The following is an 18561-nucleotide window of genomic DNA, read 5'->3' as shown; positions in this document are numbered from 1 at the left end:
TGTGGTCACAAATTTCTGGCATACAGAATTATTTTATGCAATCCACAAATGCATTTTAATTATGTATTTGTGGCAAATGCTTTGCTTACAATGTTAGAGATGGGGTTTCAGCTCATGTGTGTGACTAAATGTGATGCGTGAGAATGAACAGGTTGAGACTTGTACTCCAGGCCATAACTAGAATAAGGTGGGAGAATTTTCCTATTACGTACAATTAGTAAATTTAGTTTGTTGACCGACAGCTAGTATTCTGTCGACAGCTAGCCTTCAGTATTCTGGTTTTCCGATTTTCTGTCATAGGTTAAAAATAAGTTATTTAGCTTTAATCAACCAATTGGAATTACCTGAAATTAATGTATGTAAAAAATTTGCTATTTATCTGTAAGTATGCATGAAATACAAAGTTGTAACCAGCAAAAATTTCTTGAGATTTAGACTTCAGAAAGAAAATAGAATCTTTAGACTTCAGGTAGAAAATGCAGTCAAATTCTGAAATTTCTCCAACCTGAAATCCACACAACCTCTCAAAATGTAATGCATTTCTTACCTGCATTCAATGTATTGGTTCAGGAAACTGCAACATGGAGATTGAACTTACCAAATAATGACATCATGCTAAAATTCTCCCTCCCCCCATTTGCATTGAGGTAAAAAAGCAGACTGCTTCACTCACCTCCTCTTTTTAGTTTATGACTCACATGGATGTATTTTCTGAGCTTTGTTATTTCATGAGATTGTTTATCCTGATGTTTTGTAGTTTTATTTGGATTTCAAATAGATAAAATATTTTTAATTTCAGTGCTTGTTAATACAATAGCAGATAAGAAATGCATTCATGATTTTACTGCTTACATTTCTGAAACACATAAACGTGTTGCATTGATGGTAATTCAAAAAGGGGAAATTTGTAAAAGATGGAGGGAGGTGCTACTTCCCGGTTCATAGCAGAATCGCATGGAATTGCAACATAGACCATATATGCTATTCTGAAAAATAAAGAAAAGCTTTAGAATTTTTACAGCAGTAGTGATTCTGACACTGGAATTCAAAACTAAAAATCTTTGTAAATGGTGAAATCGGCAAACCTGTATGCTGTCTTGTATGAGTGGTTCCGGGTGTGGCAGTGTGATAGGATATCAATATCAGGAGTGCTTGTAAGAGAAAAAGGAAAACAGTTTCACACTTATTTAAAAATAGAGGAGACGTAGGACTTCAGCAGTGGTTAGCTGAACAGATTAAGCAGAAACATTGTATATGTTAGCTGAAAGCCCATGGGGAAAATCTTTCAGCAGATGAAGATGATGCAGAAGAATTTATTGATAAGTTTTCTGTAATTAGTGGCAGAAGAAAATCCTGTGCTAGGGGCAGATGTGCAGGGCCGATGCCGCAGTGGCTAGTGTATCACGAAGAAGCACCACAGGTCCGGGGTTTGATACCCGGGCTGGGCAAGGTCGACTCAGCCTTTCATCCCTTGAGTTTCATCCTTTGTGTCGATAAAATGAGTAGCAAGTTCGCTTGGGGACTAAACACTGGAGGACCTACGACAAGCTGACCACTTGTTCAGGGCATATGCTTACGCATCCCCGAGCCCACGGTCAAGAAAGCAGATCTCGGAGCACTGCAAGCATTGGCCCGTTAGGGCTTTTATGCCACTGAGTTTTTTTTTTTTTTTTTATTGGCAGATGTACAGATTTCTAATGTGAATGAGACCTTTTTGTTGATGTCTGCCCCAAAAAGCATTTGTAACAAACGGTGAAAGTGTACGATCAGGGGTGAAAGAAGCTAAAGGAAGAGTTAATATTTTAGTATGCAGCAATGTAGGTGGAACTTATAAATATAAACCAGTAGTAATGGGTAGGAGCACCGTTATTCCTGGTTCATGTAACAACTTATGGCTGAATGGGGAACGTTTCATTAAAGAGGCTAGAAGACCATCAAATTGCAAGATTTTGTTATTGCTGGACAACTGCTCTGCACATCCAGATGCAATCATTTTAAGGTATGCTAATGTCATGATGTTATTTTTTTGCCCCCAAATACTACCTCATTCATCCAAACAATGGACCAGGGCATAATATACAATATTAAATGGACTGCAAATCAGAGTTTCTGAAAAAAGTTCTTCCAAAAGACCATTCTGTTTTCTGCGATTATAAAACAAAAATATTTCACCATCAAAGACTGCATCTGTGTGTTAGAAGAATCATGGAATTTTGTTTCTTAAACAACATTAGTAAATGTCTGTTATGATGTATGGTCATCTTTTCTGTTTACTGAAACTAAGAATGATGACAGTGAATTTTCTGGTTTTAAGGTCGGTGTAGCAAAGGTTAAAGCCAGGAAATTGCTTCTGTATTTAAAAAAAGGAACAAATGAGGAGGCTTTGAAGATCTCTGAATGGATGATGTGTCCAGATGAGTCAACAATGGCATATCAGATGACTGATAATGAAATTATTGGCTCTGGAGGCTTTGAAGAAGATATTGTTGAATGGATGATGTGGTCAGATGAGGCAACAAGGGTATATCAGATGCCTGATAATGAAATTTTTGGCTCTGAACTCAGCACAGCAAGAAAATGATTCCGACACCAACACAGATAGTGAATTTGATAGGAGTGGGACAATATTTTGTAATGAAGGATTGTTTGAAACATTGTGAAAAATAACAAAAAAATTTAGAACAACAGAGCTGTGTCACTAAGTAAAAGATGACTTTACGCAATTTACAAAAAAAAAAAAAAAAAAAAAAAAAAAAAAAAAAACTGAAAGCTTTTGAATTTTATATTACACTCAAAGGGGACATTTTTTTTTAATGTTTTGTGTGTTACCGTTATTCATTAAATATCTTGTTTTTCACACTTAAACCATAAATGGGCTAAAAAAACTTCCTCTGGAGAACACCCGAAGTTTTAAAACAAGGCTCTATCAGAAAAATGTTTGAAACATGTTGAAAAAAATGAAACATTTTATGCTTTATTAATGCTTTATTAATGCTCCTTATTTTCATATGTCCTTTATTGTGCATGTCTTTTACGGTCCTTATTTATTTTGCACTTCTGAATTTTGTGCACTAGTCTGAATATTTTGATTTATCTTAAATTGGTTTAATTTCTTGTTACAGAATGAAACTGAGGTGGTGTCACATATTTCCATCAAGCAAGTTCTTAATTTTTAGCTAGTACAAAATTAAAATAGGAAAGTAAGTTTCAAGTTGAATATAATTTTAATTTAGTAATTTATCATGGAATGTAGTTTTCTGTTGAAATTCAATTTTGTGAAAGATAATTTATCTTGTAATAATCAGTATTTGATTAAATTTATCTTTTATTGATTTCTGATGTACACTGTTTAAAAAAAAAAGATGCAACAGTTCTTTATCTCCCGCTCTTCTGGGCCGATTGACGAAATTCCACTTGCATTTTTCATGTCTCAAAAGGGCGACTTAGGATATGTATTAGATTTATATAGCATTGTTCTAATATCGGTATTTTGACATAAAATCGGACTTTTTCTGAAATAACATACCAATTTTTTTCCATATTTCAATTCTACCACTCAAATTATGCCAAACTACCAAGTTTTGTAAAAACCACACGAGTAGTTTTTAAAATATTAGCTCTCAAAATCAATGTTAATTGAATTTGGTATACGTTTATTACTCTTTCTTTTTATACTCAACTTATTTTATTCTTCCTTTCACATTTCGAAATTCGGGTTCATTCCAAATAAAATTCACCGATTTTTTTTGTGACTTATTTTTAAAATTTGTATTTTTAAATAATTTTTATAAATGTTTTTAAAGTAATTTTGAATTATTGATATAATCTATAAAAATTTTACCATAAAGTAGACATTAAGCATACCTGCAAAAAATTACAGTTTTATTTGAAATTTCCAAAGATATAAGTGAATTTATATATTCTCAGGTTTTGAAATTTGGCATAACTGTTGAAAGCGATAAAACATCAAATGTGGATTAGACACTTTGCTAAAATTATTTGAAAGTTAGAACGATGTGACTTTTTTTCTGCTCATGCACAATGTAAAAAGATAGGAACGAGGTGTCTTTTTTCTCACTCCTGTATAATGGAAGGGAAAGGAAAATTGGTTACTATATATTAAGAAGTTCGCCAAGTGAATTATTCTTGGCACAAACTAAAAAAATTGTGCAAAGTTAAATTTAAATTTCTCACTAAATTGTACAAAATTTAATATCTAGGCATAATTTGAGTCGTAGAATCAAAATATGGCAAAAAATTGTTATGTTATTTCAGAAAAAGTCCCTGTGGTGACACACTGCTTTCTGTGGCAACCCTAAAGAATTCGTCTGTCACGAGGCTCACGTGCCGAGATGCATTACGTCTACGTCTGGCTTTTCTGTTTGATAGATAGTTAGTTGCATTTAAGATTTTGATCATGGCGTGAAAAATAAATGTCGGTTTTTAAAAAGTGTTGGCTCAGATTTTTGAACTGCTCAGATTTACTTAACTTTACGAAATACGGATGACTCTTTATTGGAACTTCTACAGAAAAAAGGCTGTATTCAAGAAGAATACGAAAGAGAATTTAGTGCAGCTCAAGAATATTATGATAAATTATCTATGTTAAAAGTAAAAGCCAACAGGGAAAAGGATAAGTGTTCACAACCTTCTACTGGTTCAATGAATAGCAGTTCTTCATCAGGAATAGTTACGGCTGCAAAACAGAAACTGTTGGAGATCAAACTCGTGAAGTTTGATGGAGACTCCCGAAAGTGGTTGATGTTTTGGACGAGGTTTAGTAAAATACATGAAGATACTCACATCGACAAGAGGGACAAGTTTTGTTGTTTACTGCAATCTACGAAACGTGAGACATTGTGCCAAGAGCAATAGTGGAAAGTTTTCCTGCTACGGAAGAAAATTATGAAAAAGCCGTGGAGTATCTCAAAGAACGATTTGGAAATTAAAATGTTTTAATTCAAGTTTATGTTAGAGAGCTATTAAAACTGGCAATCAATGACAAACAAAAGATAGACTTATTAACTCTTTATGACAAGTTGCAAACTCAGCTGCGCACATTGGAATCACTCTGTTTAACTAAAGATAAATTTGCAGTTGTTTTATTTCCTTTAGTGGAATCAGCACTTTCTGCTGATTTAATACAAATTTGGGAAAGACAACGAGGTATGTCACCTGAAACAACAGGTAAAAGTGAATTGGTGTCATTAATTGATTTTCTAAAAGGGAAAGTAGAAACTGATTTTAGAGTTAAACTTACCCGTGATGTTTTGGGTTCTGATGGTATGGTGTATTTAATTATGGCAAAGCACACTAGGGCTATCTGCCTAAGAGAAGGGATGCTTTCGCAGAGGACTTTCTAAAGGAAACTGTCTGGTATACACGTTACAGATGGGGAAAATCACGAAAACACCCATGCAGCCAGCCCGTTTGCGGGATTCGAACCTCGGACCGAACTACCAGTGTTCAGCGACTTTACCGCTCAGTCATTGGTGGGCCTTTGGGTTCTGATAAAGTAAGTAATAAGAAAAATAATTTTTTTACACAAAACCTGTTGTTCCAACTGTATGTGAATTAGTTAATGCAAATAGTAGTAATTGTAATGAAAATTTTCAAAAGTATAAAAAGTCTGATACTTGTATTTTTTGTGAAAAATCCCATTTGTCTCAAAGTTGTAAGGATGCATCTTTAATGAGTTTAGAATGTAAGAAAGATATCATTAAGAAAAAGAATGTTTGTTTCGTGTGTCTTAAGAAAAACCATAAAGTAGAGCAAATCAGTGCACAGCTAAACATAGGTGTACCTTATGTAAAAATCGACATTTTGTGATTGTTTTCTCTGATTTGCCTTCTAACAAAACAAAAAGTGTCACAAAGTTAGGGAATGATGAAAACAAAACAGGCATTCTTAATAACTATGTTAAGGTATCAAATGTATATCTTCAAACGTTAATTGTAAAAATTCAGAATGGTTCTAAAGAAATGTTTGTATGAGCAATTTATGATAGTGGTTCTATGAAATCATATTTATGTAATGATGTTGCTCAAAGGATAAATTGTAAGTGTATTGGTGAATCAAAAATAAGGCTATTTCTTTTTGGTGGAGTTGAGACTTTAGAAAATGTGTATAAAAGCTATGTTATTGAAGTAAGCAATATATATAGTAAATATAAGTGTAAATTAGAGGTACTTGGTCAAAACAAAATTTGTTCTGAAAATAAACAACTTCCATCTGGTTCGTGGTTACGCGAACTTAAGTCACATGGTATCAAATTAAGTGCGGATTTTGCTGGTAAGTTGCTAACTGGAAAAATTGTTCCCCTTACGTGCAGCATCAGCGCGGTGCATCCCCAGTTAGTCTGGACTGTTAAGGGTAAATTTACTGGCACTGAGCCAACTATGATAAATCCTGCATCCCTCCTAATTTCTTCTCTGTTAGTGAAGGGTCAATGTATTAGTGATCTCTGGAAGTTAGATGTTTTGGGTATTAGTGAACCTTCCGTAAGTAAAACTAAAACTCAGTTACAGGAGGATACGCAAAAATATTTTGAAGAGACTCTTACGGTAAATTCAGAGGGAAGGTATGAAGTAGCATTTACCTTGGGTGTTGGATAGCTCGCTTTTACCCGAAAACAAAGTGATAGCAGAAAAATGTCTTGTAAGTACTAAAAGAAAATTAATGACTAAGGGAAATTTTGACACTTACGGAGACCTTTTCCAGAACTGATTAGCACTCAGAATAATTGAAAAAGTACCGGATAAGAATAAATATAAGGGTGTACGTTATTTACCTCATAGAGCATTTGTTAAAGAAAATAGTAGCATGAGTATAAGACCGATGTTTAACGCAAGTTCTCATCCGCTGGGTTACCCATCATTGAATGATTGTTTATCTACTGGACCAAATTTAAATGAAATCATACCTTTGATTCTTAATCATTTTCACAAGAATTACGTTGGTGTCACTTCAGATATAGAAAAAGCGTTCTTGCAAATATCCATAACGGAAAAAGATCGAGACTTTTTTAGATTTATGTGGTTCAGTAGGTATAATCAAGAACAAGTTGACCTGTATCGGCATAGAAGGGTAGTTTTTGGTATTACGTGTAGTCCGTATTTATTGGTTGCTACAATACAGTATCATTTGAGCGTAGTTCCCGAAAGCTTAAGTCATACAGCGGAGATATTGAAAACATCCTTTTATGTAGATAACTGTGTGGCTAGTATGAATTCAGAAATAGAAATGAGAAAGTTTGTAAATGAATCACAAATAATTATGACTTCGGGTCATTTTAATTTAAGATTCTGGAAATCCAATATAAGAAGTGTTGTGCCAGAGCAATATTCCTCCATGGAAGGAGATGTGTCTGTTTTGGACCTTGTATGGCATACTATTACAGATGCCTTATCTTGCAAAATAAGTCAAGATACAAAATTGGATGACCCAGTTACTAAAAGACTAGTTTTAGCGGTAGCTCATCAGGCGTTTGATGTTATAGGGCATACGGCTCCTGTAATGTTGATTCCAAAACTAATTTTACAGGAAACTTGAAATTTAAGGCTTAAATGGGACGATGTTCTTCCTGATGAATTAAGCAAAAAATTTAGGTTTTGGCTTAAAAAGTTGTATTTGCTATCCAGTATCCAAATACCTAGATGGGTAGGTCTCAAATCTATTAATGAAGCTGTGAGTATACATCTCTTTTGTGACAGTAGTAAAAGTGCATATGGTGCATGCGTATTTTAAGAGTACAGAGTGACAAAAGGGTAAGGGTTAGTTTGGTACACGCAAGATCGAGAGTAACGCCTTTGAAACCTATTACGATTCCTTGATTAGAACTTCTTGCTTGTAATATTGGTTCTAGGTTATTGTCTTCAGTTATTAATAATATTGGCCTACATGAAGTTCGTATTCACTGTTAGACTGACTCCTCGACGGCTTTAAGTTGGATATGGCGAAATCAACATTGGGAAGCATTCGTTTTTAATCATGTACAGGAAATCAGGTCTTTGACCTTCCCCACTGTATGGCAACATGTCCCTGGTAGTCTCAATCCTGCTGACCTACTTTCTAGAGGTTGTTATGCAGATCAATTAATAGAACGAAAATGGTGGGAGGGACCTGATTGGTTACGGGAAGATGAGGCAAATTGGCCTAAATTTAATGATGAACCAGATGAGGATTTAGTTAATTCAGAAATACGTAAGACAGTTATTGTTACGTTGGTAAAGAATGATTGATGTATTGGATGGTACTATAAGTATTTCTCACCATTTAAGAAAATTGTAAGAATGTTATCATGGATATTCAGATTTTATAATAGTGTACGTAAGAATAATAATAACAACCATTTTAAGGATTTGACTGTGTCTGAAATAGAAAGGGGAGAAATAGCTTTAATGTTATTAATACAAAAAGAGTCGTTTAATGGTGAAACAGATGATAAGCTAAGACGACTCGGACCATTTGTCAATAGTCAGGGTCTAATAAGAGCTAAGTCTAATGTTGCTTATCGTGACGACTCTAACAGCTTTAAGTTCCCCATCATATTACCTTTTGAACATCCAGTAGTCAAATTATTGATATTAAGTTCCCACAAAGACTTTTTGCATGCAGGTACTACATTGTTGATGTCGCATTTAAGAGAAAGATACTGGATCTTAAAATCATGTAAAACTATAAGGAACTGTATAAGAAAATGCGTAACCTGTCAGAGATTTAAGGCTAAAAGAGGTGAGACAGTCCCTGGCGTTTTACCAAATGATAGGGTTCGTGATTCAGCCATTTTTGAAATTGTAGGATGTGATCTTGCCGGACCCTTGCATTTAAAGGATGGACGAAAATCATATATATTGTGCTCTTCACGTGTGCAATTTATTGTGCTATCCATATGGAACTAGTTACCTCATTAAGAACTGAATCATTTTTTCAAGCTTTAAGGCGTTTTATCGCATGTCGTGGACGCCCTACCACCATATATTCCGATAATGGGACAAATTTTGTGGGTGCAGAGAGAGTTTTGCAAACCATTGACTGGGACTGCCTCTGCTCTAGGGCTGCTGAAAAGAGAATACAATGGAAATTTAATCCTCCATCCGCCGCTTGGTGGGGTGGATGGTGGGAGTGTTTGATACAAATTGTGAAACAAATATTGAGAAAAATTTTAGGTCATGCTTATCTTGGTTATGAAGAGTTACTCACCTTCTTGTGTGATTGTGAAAGAATTGTCAACTCAAGACCACTTACGTACGTGTCTGACGATATTGAAGATCTCTTGCCTTTAACTCCAGAAAAATTGTTGCATGAAACTCCACAGTTGGGTGTGCCTGATATTGACAATATAGACAGAGAAATATTAAGTAGAAGAGCGAAGTATCTTCAGAGAATGAGAGAATTGTTAAGAGTGAGATTTCGCTCTGAGTATCTAGGGCAGTTAAGACAGCAGTCTACCAGAAATTGCAAAAATAAACCTCTATCTGTAGGAGAATTGTCTTGCTGGAGGAACAAAATAAAAACTGTGCATATTGGAATTTAGCACGCGTTATTCGGGTGATCCCTGGTAGAGATGGCAACATAAGAGTTGCTCTTGTAAAAAGTAATAAGAGTTCTTGAGACCAATACAGAGATTGTTTAGATTGGAACTGGATAATATAATAGATAATACTCAAAATGATCAAGTTCCTTTCACCACAGTAGTGGTAGAGTTGTAAAATCACGAATAATGTAATTCATGTCTTTGAGTTATTATGATTTATTTTGTTGTTCTATTATTGTTGTATTGTTCCTCAGCATTAATTTTGTTTTCAAGTAATATGATTTAAGTATTAAGCAATTTTCTTTGTTATATAACCCTTGTATATAACATTTATATTGATGTAAGTTTTATGTTTTGAGTGTGTAGCCATCCACTCAAAAGGTGGGAGAATTGTGGCGACACACTGTTTTCTGTGGCAACCCTAAAGAATCCGTCTGTCACGAGGATCATATGCCCAGATGTCTACGTCTACGTCTGCTTTTCTGTTTGATAGTTAGTTGCATTTAAGATTTTGATCATGCTGTGAAAAATAAATGTTGGTTTTTAAAAAGTGTCGGCTCAGATTTTCGAACCTATAATTTACTTGTTAAGCAACAGTCCCATTTTGTGTCAAAATACCTATGCTAGAGGAATGCTATGTATCCTAAATCATGCTTTCAAGACAAGAAAAACGCAATTTGAATTTTGTCAATCAGCTCAGTAGAATGGGAGATCTAGAACTGTCCCCCCTTTTTTTGAGCAGTGTACTTTTCTTTCCCTTTTTTTGTCAAATTTTAATTTATGGGGCATAGCATTCTCAAACTTAAGTTAGATTATTTTTAATTTATTGCATTTTCTATACCTGGTTATTAGTTACTTCTTTGGCAAAACTAACATGGATGCAAATGAAATCCCCAATATCTAATTTGAAGGAGGCACTGAAAATGTTTTTTTAACTTCTTCATCTTCTTCGACAATTCAACACTATATTGTGTAAACATCATCCAAGGGCAAATTAAATGTGTTCAGTATTTAGGAATGAATATTTCAATAGACATTCTTATTTTGATGGGAACGAAAGCGAAATATGCACAGTGTTGTAGATGTATCAAAATGTTAATGCTTTTTGTTAACAAAATCAGTTAGTGTCATGCTAGAAATTTTTTTCATTGTTCCAGTTGCTCTTCTGTTGACAGTATTATTAAAATAAGAAGATGAATTTGAAAGTAGTATCAAAATCATATAATGTTTCAATATCTGGCCTTGTTCAAGCTGCAAGTTAAAAAGATAATTGCCGAGGGGTGGGAGAAGGGTTTTCTTTAAAATCGATAAAAAAATAAGTATCAAAGTTCCCTTTATTTATGTGTGTAATTTATAACTGATATTTTAATTTCTTTAGGTAAAATTCATTGTAAAAATGCAGGCACCACAAGTAACTCCTGCTCAGCGCTTCTTCCACACTCCAAAATTTCAGCCTCCAACTTTTCAGAAGCCTAATCACTTAGTATTCACAGCTCATCGGCAACATTTACAGCCAACTCAAGCTATAGAATTTGATGGAAAACGTCTTCGAAAAGCAGTTACTCGGAAAACAGTTGATTATAACTCATCTGTGATCAAATACCTAGAAGTATGGGCTTCTTTCCCTTTTTGTTATATTATTATAAGTTTTTACTGAATGAATATATACATGTTTTCATCCATTAATATGTAATTGATTAAAATTGTAGACTAATGGTAATTCATATGTTTAAGTTTTTAGTCAATGAAGCTGTATGTATGTATGTTTTTTTTTTGTGTGTGGGGGGGGAGGGGTTGGGATCTTCTCTATACATTATGCAGATGAAGGCTAATTTCTTAAGAAACTTATCAACACAGTTTTCTTTTAATGAAAGAGAGTCTGTGAGCATTTTGTCAGTTAAACTAATCATCATCATACAGTATTTGTTAGTAGTGATTTCATTGTTGCTAAAGTAAAATTATTTCAAGTTATCACATAATACAAGTAAAATATAACCTTAGCTGTGTACGTACGTGGTAATGGTGGAAGATTGGCTAACGTTGGTGGTAATTTGATGCAAATGTTTTTTCTTTATTTCAGATGGAAAATGCTTGGTCATTGTTTCTAAAATGTTTTCAAAGTTTTTTTTTTTTTTTTTTTCTTTCTTTCTTTTTTTTTTAAAAAAAATTCTGAGCTACAATTTTTGTTGCATGTTGCCTCATGAACTCTGCTAAGTATGATTTCAAATGGGTCTTGCTGTACCTGTATGTTTCTTATTCTGCCATTTTTGAAGAACACCATATCCATTTAATATTTTGCATATGAACTATGGAATGTGAATCCACAAAACTGAATTTATGGTTCGCTTTGGAAAGCTCAAGAATGACATTTTGGAATTTTTCTGTTTTAAAAGTGGTCTGAATGTTGGAATAAATCGTAGTTCCTTTTTTGATATTTTCTTTGACTGCATTGTGGCTTTTCAGTCAAGCACTGTAAAGAGAAAGCATTCTTTAATTTCCTAGCAAATATCGGCGAAAATCCATTGAGGCAGTAAGACATGGCTACCATTTTTTCTTTTTATGGTTGCAATAACGATAATTTGTTTTGTCACTCCAAAGTTGCGTACTGAAACTATTGCCATTTTTTGCCAAATTTTGCCCTTTTTCTATATTAATATGCAAATACTGAAACATTAATTGTGCTAATAAATTTTACAGTCAAAAAGCATTTTTGACACCCTATAACTTTTCTGTTTTTTTTTTTTTTTTTTTTTTTTTTTTTTGTAAATTTTTGAGTGCAACACTAATATTAATATTGACTCCTTTGATTATGTAAACATTCATTCATATGGATTTTCTAAATAATTATTATTTCATAATATGACTTTTCATACATAAATCAGTTTTAATTATATATTAAATATCCTTATACTTGTTTTTGATATGAATAGTATTATTTCTATAATTAATTCAAATGAAAAATTTTAAAATACTTAGTATTCTTGTTGGTTAATTGGAAATATAAAACTTCATGGAGGCTCATTTACGGTGGCTGTTTCACTATGGTGCTTTATAGTCTAATTGTTGAAGTTCTTACTGAGGAATTTAACTATCTCTTTCAGACTCGTGTATGGCAGCGAGACTATAGGGATAGAAGAGCTATGCAACCTGATACTGCTTATTACACAGAGGTAATTATGCATTTTTAGATTTACATCACCAAATTATTATTTTGGATATAATTCCACACTCAGTATTTTCCATGTTAATACAGTCAAAAGTCGTTAATCCGGAATCGTCGGGACTTTTTTGTTTGTGTAATTTTATTAACTTGTTTTGCTAATGGATTTTATGACACTTCCCTCCGGTTGCTATTTAATTGGTTATATGAGTTGCATTTAGATTTTGAATTTAATTTGTTAAACTTGATGCTTTGTAAGTAAATTTTTAATATTTTTTTATCACTGCTCTCCGTGACAACTAGTTTTGAATGGATTATTTGTATGGCACTTAACTTGGTACTATTTTGAAATGCTGTTTGTTTTGTTTTGAAAAAAAAATTTGGGGGGCTCAAATTTTTTTTTTCCCTGGTGGGGGAATATGTTATGTAGTGAATTTAAATTATTAATACAGTCATAAGTCGTTAATCCGGACTCGTCGGGACTTCGGCGATTCCGGATTATCGATTTTTCCGGATTATAGATCATCAGTTTAAATCTCGTAAGATGGCATGCAGAAATTCTAAAATTAAAAATATGAAACCGTAATTTATGAAATAAAGAACAATTATGATCTAAAGGGTATAAAAATTTGCAAAAAGAAAAAGCTTAATATTTATTTGTTTACTTTATTAAACATTTCTTTTAATGTAAGTTGTTTAAGTTTTGCTTCGTTTCATGTGATAATACTTTCTCTTTAATTCTATTAAACAGACATAATTTCTTGTTCAGTTACAAAGTTCCACTGTTCAAGTCCTATAATTGCTGCGTCGAGAACACCGACTAATTTGTCAATCGAAATTTTTTCGTTTTCACTAACCTCTGTCACTTTCTTCGCTATCGGAAGCGAATTATAATGACAAGGAACTTGTTTTAAATCATATCAAAGACGGAGCACATCGAGATGAAATACTAATTTGGTAAGGAATTATAAGCCAAATAAAAACATCTGCCCTGAAGATAAGGATAGTGCTGACAAATCAACTTCCAATTCATTACGCGCCCGCCACTGCGCGGCATTCCCCCCGCCGAGCAGCGTGAAATTGATAAACAGATTTCGGATTTCAAAACATACTTTCACTTTAGATCCTTTACATATTAACAAATATATATCGGAAATTCTATTTGATATAATCGAAAGTTTAAGCTTACTTTTATAAAATTGCTCTTACAGTCTGCAAAAAATAATAAGCCGGATCCAATTCGAAAATTAAGGAACAACGCAATCATCAACATTAACTGAAGTAGATAATTAGATAATTTTAGCTTATACGTCCATTATACATAAAACGTGCACGCGAAAACGTATTCTGCACTTGTGCACACTCTTATGCGCAGTCATAAAACGTCTTACGCGCACGCGTAAACGCCTATGCGCATGTGTCAATGCGGTGCATGCGCCGAAAGTTTTTAGTTTTGAGGTCGGGATTATAGATCATTCCGAATTATGGGTGTCCGAATTAACGACTTTTGACTGTATATATATTTCATGTTTTAAAGGTTCATTCCAAATAGTTCATTGGTTCATTCCAAATAGAATTCACTCAATTTTTTATGACTTAAATATAAAATTTTTATTTTTAAATAAATTTATAAATTTTTTGAAAAAAAATTTGAATTATAATCTATAAAAATTTTACCATCATTTTAAAGTAGGCGTATTTCTAAGCATACCTGCAAAAAGTTGCAGTTTTTCATTCAAAATTTTCGAAGATATATGTGAATTCATATATTGGCCCATTTTGAAATTTGGCATATTTGTTGAATGCGATAAAACATCAAATGTGATTTAGACACTTTGCTAAAATTATTTGGAAGTAGAAACGAAGTGAATTTTTTCTGCTCATGCACAATGTAAAAAGGTAGGAACAAGGTGTCTTTTTTTCTGCTCCGGCATAATCGAAGGGAAAGGAAAATTGTTTGCCACATGTTAAGAAGTTCGCCAAGTGAATTATTCTTGGCGCAAACTGAAAAAATTATGCCAAGATAAATTTTCGAATTTCTCTGTAAATTTCGCACTAAATTTCACAAAATTTAATATCTAGGTATAATTTGAGTCGTGGAATCGAAATATGGAAAAAAATTGGTTAAGTCTGATTTTTACAAGGTTAAGTCCGTTTTTTGTGTCAAACTACCTATGTTAGAACAATGCTATATATAAATCTTATATATATATACTCATATCATATATAACTCATGCTTTCGAGACATGATGTTAAATAGAAAGTAAATTATCGGTGTTTTAATACCTTATTCCTTTATAGCTTAAACTTAACTGATAACTTTGCTGACTGTTGTGCCGGACAAACTAACTAAAATCAAATAACAAATAATTCACATTCAAAATCTAATTCATAATATCCATATATCATACCGACATTCTTATAAACATTAAAACAAATCTATCAATCAATCAATTAATCAATCGTATAGTGGTATTGTACAATTTAACTTTTAGGTTTGCGTTGTGAGTAACCTATGCAAAAGGAAATAATCAATAACCCCAAATTCAATTAAACTCCATGTTTCTTAAAAGCCTTCCGGCTCAAACAAATGGAGGGACATGACAGACTACAGTAAAATATACTCTACAAAAATACAAAAAAGCAATTAAATTTTAAACACACATTTATTAAATTCTTGACTATTTTAATTAAATAATGGATAACTGATTAGTAATCCTACCACATATTTTTCTAAGCCAAAATAACACATAATACTACACCAAATTACAGCTTACATTAATTAAGATTAACATTATTTTTTTTTTTTCAAATTAAATAGGTGTAACAAAATTTAATCCTCCTAAAACTGGCATTCACTTGAAATTATAAATAACTTCTCAATTTTTCTAACTGTAATATTCAATTTATATAAGTAATAACAATATACAGGTAGATAAATCATTATTAACTGTTCTGCATTTGGGAAAACTAAGAAAGAGAGAGAGAAAATATACTTAAAAATTTCACTCACAGATGGAAAACAGTTTCTCCTGATTAGCAGGATCCTTAGTGTCCAATCCACATGGAAATGAGCCAAGGCCATTTTTCTTTCTGTGACAACCCTTTCTGAAGCGTCTAAAAATCATTAGGGATCAAGAGTGGAAATTACAGTCTAATAATTCTTCAAACAGCCAGGAATCGCTTTATCTGTCCATTAGGTGGGAACCAATAGTCCAATTTAGAAGGATCTTTTATTTGTCCATTAGGTGGGAACCAATAGTCCAATTCAGAAGGATCTTTATCTGTCCATTAGGTGGAAACCAATAGTCCAATTTAGAAGGCTCTTTATTTCAATTGAATAACAGGTAGCTGAATATACTCCAGTTTTTAGCACAATCACGTGCATCATCGAAGCAGCAAATCAACATTTTATGCTGAATATTTCGAAAAAAAAAAACTCTTGGAGATAAACCGGCGATTCAGGTGAAGAGAAAAAATCTGTGCTAAATTTTCTTGGTAGATTTTTCTCTATACATCTCAGTCAGCTCTCAGTAAAAATGCTCTTTGCAGCTCGCACACTTTTCTCCATACATCACGCAGGAAAATGTTCCTTGCGTCTCGCACAAACCTTTTAAACATCCCGCAGAAAAAGAATTCTCTAGATGCAACCCAAGTCCTCTTGCCTCGGCAACCGGCCGCACAGCAAAGCCGGCAGCAGGGCAAAACGCCCCTCGTTCGCTTTTATTTTTCTTTCACATAGCGGCTGCTCAAAATTCACTCAAATCAGACTCCGCTACAACCATCACCACAGCCCACTTGTACAAGTCGCTCGCCCCGCAAAACTTTCTGTTTCTCCTTTTCCTTTTCACTGCAAAAATCTGAATCAGAATGATCTCTAGCCTGGTGCAAGCACCCAGGAAATCTCGGTTTCTCCGCCTCTGTGAGTTCATGCACTTTCAAAAAAATCATAAAATTAAATCTTACCAATCCCGGAATTTTAAGTTATCTAAATTGAGAAAAAGACACACCCATGACGAATCAAACACCAGAAAATCTGACAATGCAATCCGAAAAACATCTGCACACATATCGTGAGAAAAAGTAGACCCCCCCAACTAACAAGCGGAAAATAAGCTCCACGAGAATCCAATTACCCAAGGTTAGTTTAACCACCCACTGTCTCGAAGTAAGAAAACTGCAACCTTAACAAAGCGACAGGAAAGCGATTTCTGTTTCACATGCCAAGAGTTAAAAGGGCGACACACGACTCCCAACTGCCTCCATTGTTGGAAAAGGCCATAAACCAGATGGCTCCCGCAACCGTTTCCCACCTTAGTTACAATTCCTACTCAAGAACAAGTTAAACAACACCTTAAGAGCCTAAGAATACTTTTTTCCAGATTAAAATACACATGAATACAAATAAAAATATTGGAATAATAATAACTTAAAACACATACAGTCAAAAGTCGTTAATTCGGACACCCATAATTCGGAATGATCTATAATCCGGACATCAAAACTAAAAACTTTCTGCGCATGCGCCGCGTTGACACATGCTCATAGGCGTTTACGCGTGCGCGTAAGACCTTTTACGACTGCGCATATCAGTGTGCGCAAGTGCAGAATACGTTTTCGCATGCGCGTGTTACGAAGCGAATAACGATATCTAATGCGTAGTTCGAAAGGCTAGTGATAACTTGACGATTCTTGTTCCAACGCTAATTTTGTTTCGACGAATATGCATCAGTGGTAAATTTGATCTTGATTTGGATACAAAAAATTCATGACGATATCTTTCATTTATATTTAATGAAAGCACCAAAATATATCACAGCAATACACATACATCGCAATGGCGAACCACAGTTACATAATGTAGAAAAAAAAACAGAATTCCTTTGGCGCAACAGCGCCCTCTATCCTATGAAAAGTTCTAACACACCCCACCTGTGCTCTTTTAAGAGCACATTAAATTTACATATCAATAATATATTTAGATATAATCAAAATCAATATGCACAAATTAATACTGAAAACTACATTGCAAATCAAATACAATACATGAAACAAACATATATATATAACTTTAAACTTCAAAAGGATAGATTAATTGGACGGGTCTTTGATAAAGTCCTTGAGAAGTACGAATCAAATATGAACGCACATACCTTTATAAACTTCTTCTATAATTCCAATAGGCCATAAAAATTTTGATTTCGTCGACCCCTCCAGCAATACAACCTCACCCTTTTTAAGATTTCTTTCAGGAGATGGATTTAGAAAAGTATGCGCAGACCGTAATTCGAGGAGATAATTCTCCTTCCACTTTTTCCAAATTTGTTTCAAAAGATTAGTTTGATACAGTTTTCTCCTAGTCAAAGTCTGCCTGTTCAATGGTTCATTCCTGAAAAGGTCGGCGAAATGTACAGGATAAGAAATATTTTCTTGCCCTGGAAACAAGAAATGGGCAGGTGTAAGAGCTTCTGGCTCTTTTATTTCATTATGGACATAAGTAAGAGGTCTATGATTTAAAACTAACTCAATTTCTGATAGAATAGTCATCATTTCCTCAAAGTTAAGAAGAGCCCTTCTGAAAACCTTTCTCAAAGGATCTTTGATACTTTTCATAAGCCTTTCATAAAAACCACCCCACCAAGGCACGTGAGGCGCAATATATTGCCAAGTTATGCCGTTTATTGATATGAAATCTTTCAATTTTGAATCTATTATAATTTTTGCTAATTCTTTAAGAATTTCATTAGTGGCTCTAAAGCTCTTAGCATTGTCGGAAATGATAACTTTACAATTTCCTCTCCTAGCTAAAAATCTCCTTAATGACAAAATAAAATTTTTTGTTGACATATTTGTGATTAATTCTATG

General features: G+C 33.6%; 1 protein-coding gene across 2 annotated transcripts in view; it reads left to right on the top strand.

Annotated features, from left to right (window-relative positions):
* Wdr33 (WD repeat domain 33) overlaps positions 1–18561 on the top strand; it is a 98769-nt gene that overhangs the window by 13420 nt on the left and 66788 nt on the right. For both annotated transcript variants that reach the window (XM_085824935.1, XM_085824929.1), the window contains exons 2-4: positions 3123–3200; positions 10914–11144; positions 12637–12705. In XM_085824935.1, coding sequence (XP_085681061.1) covers positions 10932–11144; positions 12637–12705 — 282 coding nt within the window. In that variant the 5' untranslated portion in view covers positions 3123–3200; positions 10914–10931. The remainder of the gene's footprint in view (positions 1–3122; positions 3201–10913; positions 11145–12636; positions 12706–18561) is intronic.

This window comes from Stegodyphus dumicola, chromosome 1 (assembly GCF_044657685.1).
Source record: "Stegodyphus dumicola isolate Sdum_Otavi_A_Nest chromosome 1, ASM4465768v1".
NCBI lineage: Eukaryota > Metazoa > Arthropoda > Arachnida > Araneae > Eresidae > Stegodyphus > Stegodyphus dumicola.
This window is presented reverse-complemented; position numbering and strand designations above follow the sequence as displayed.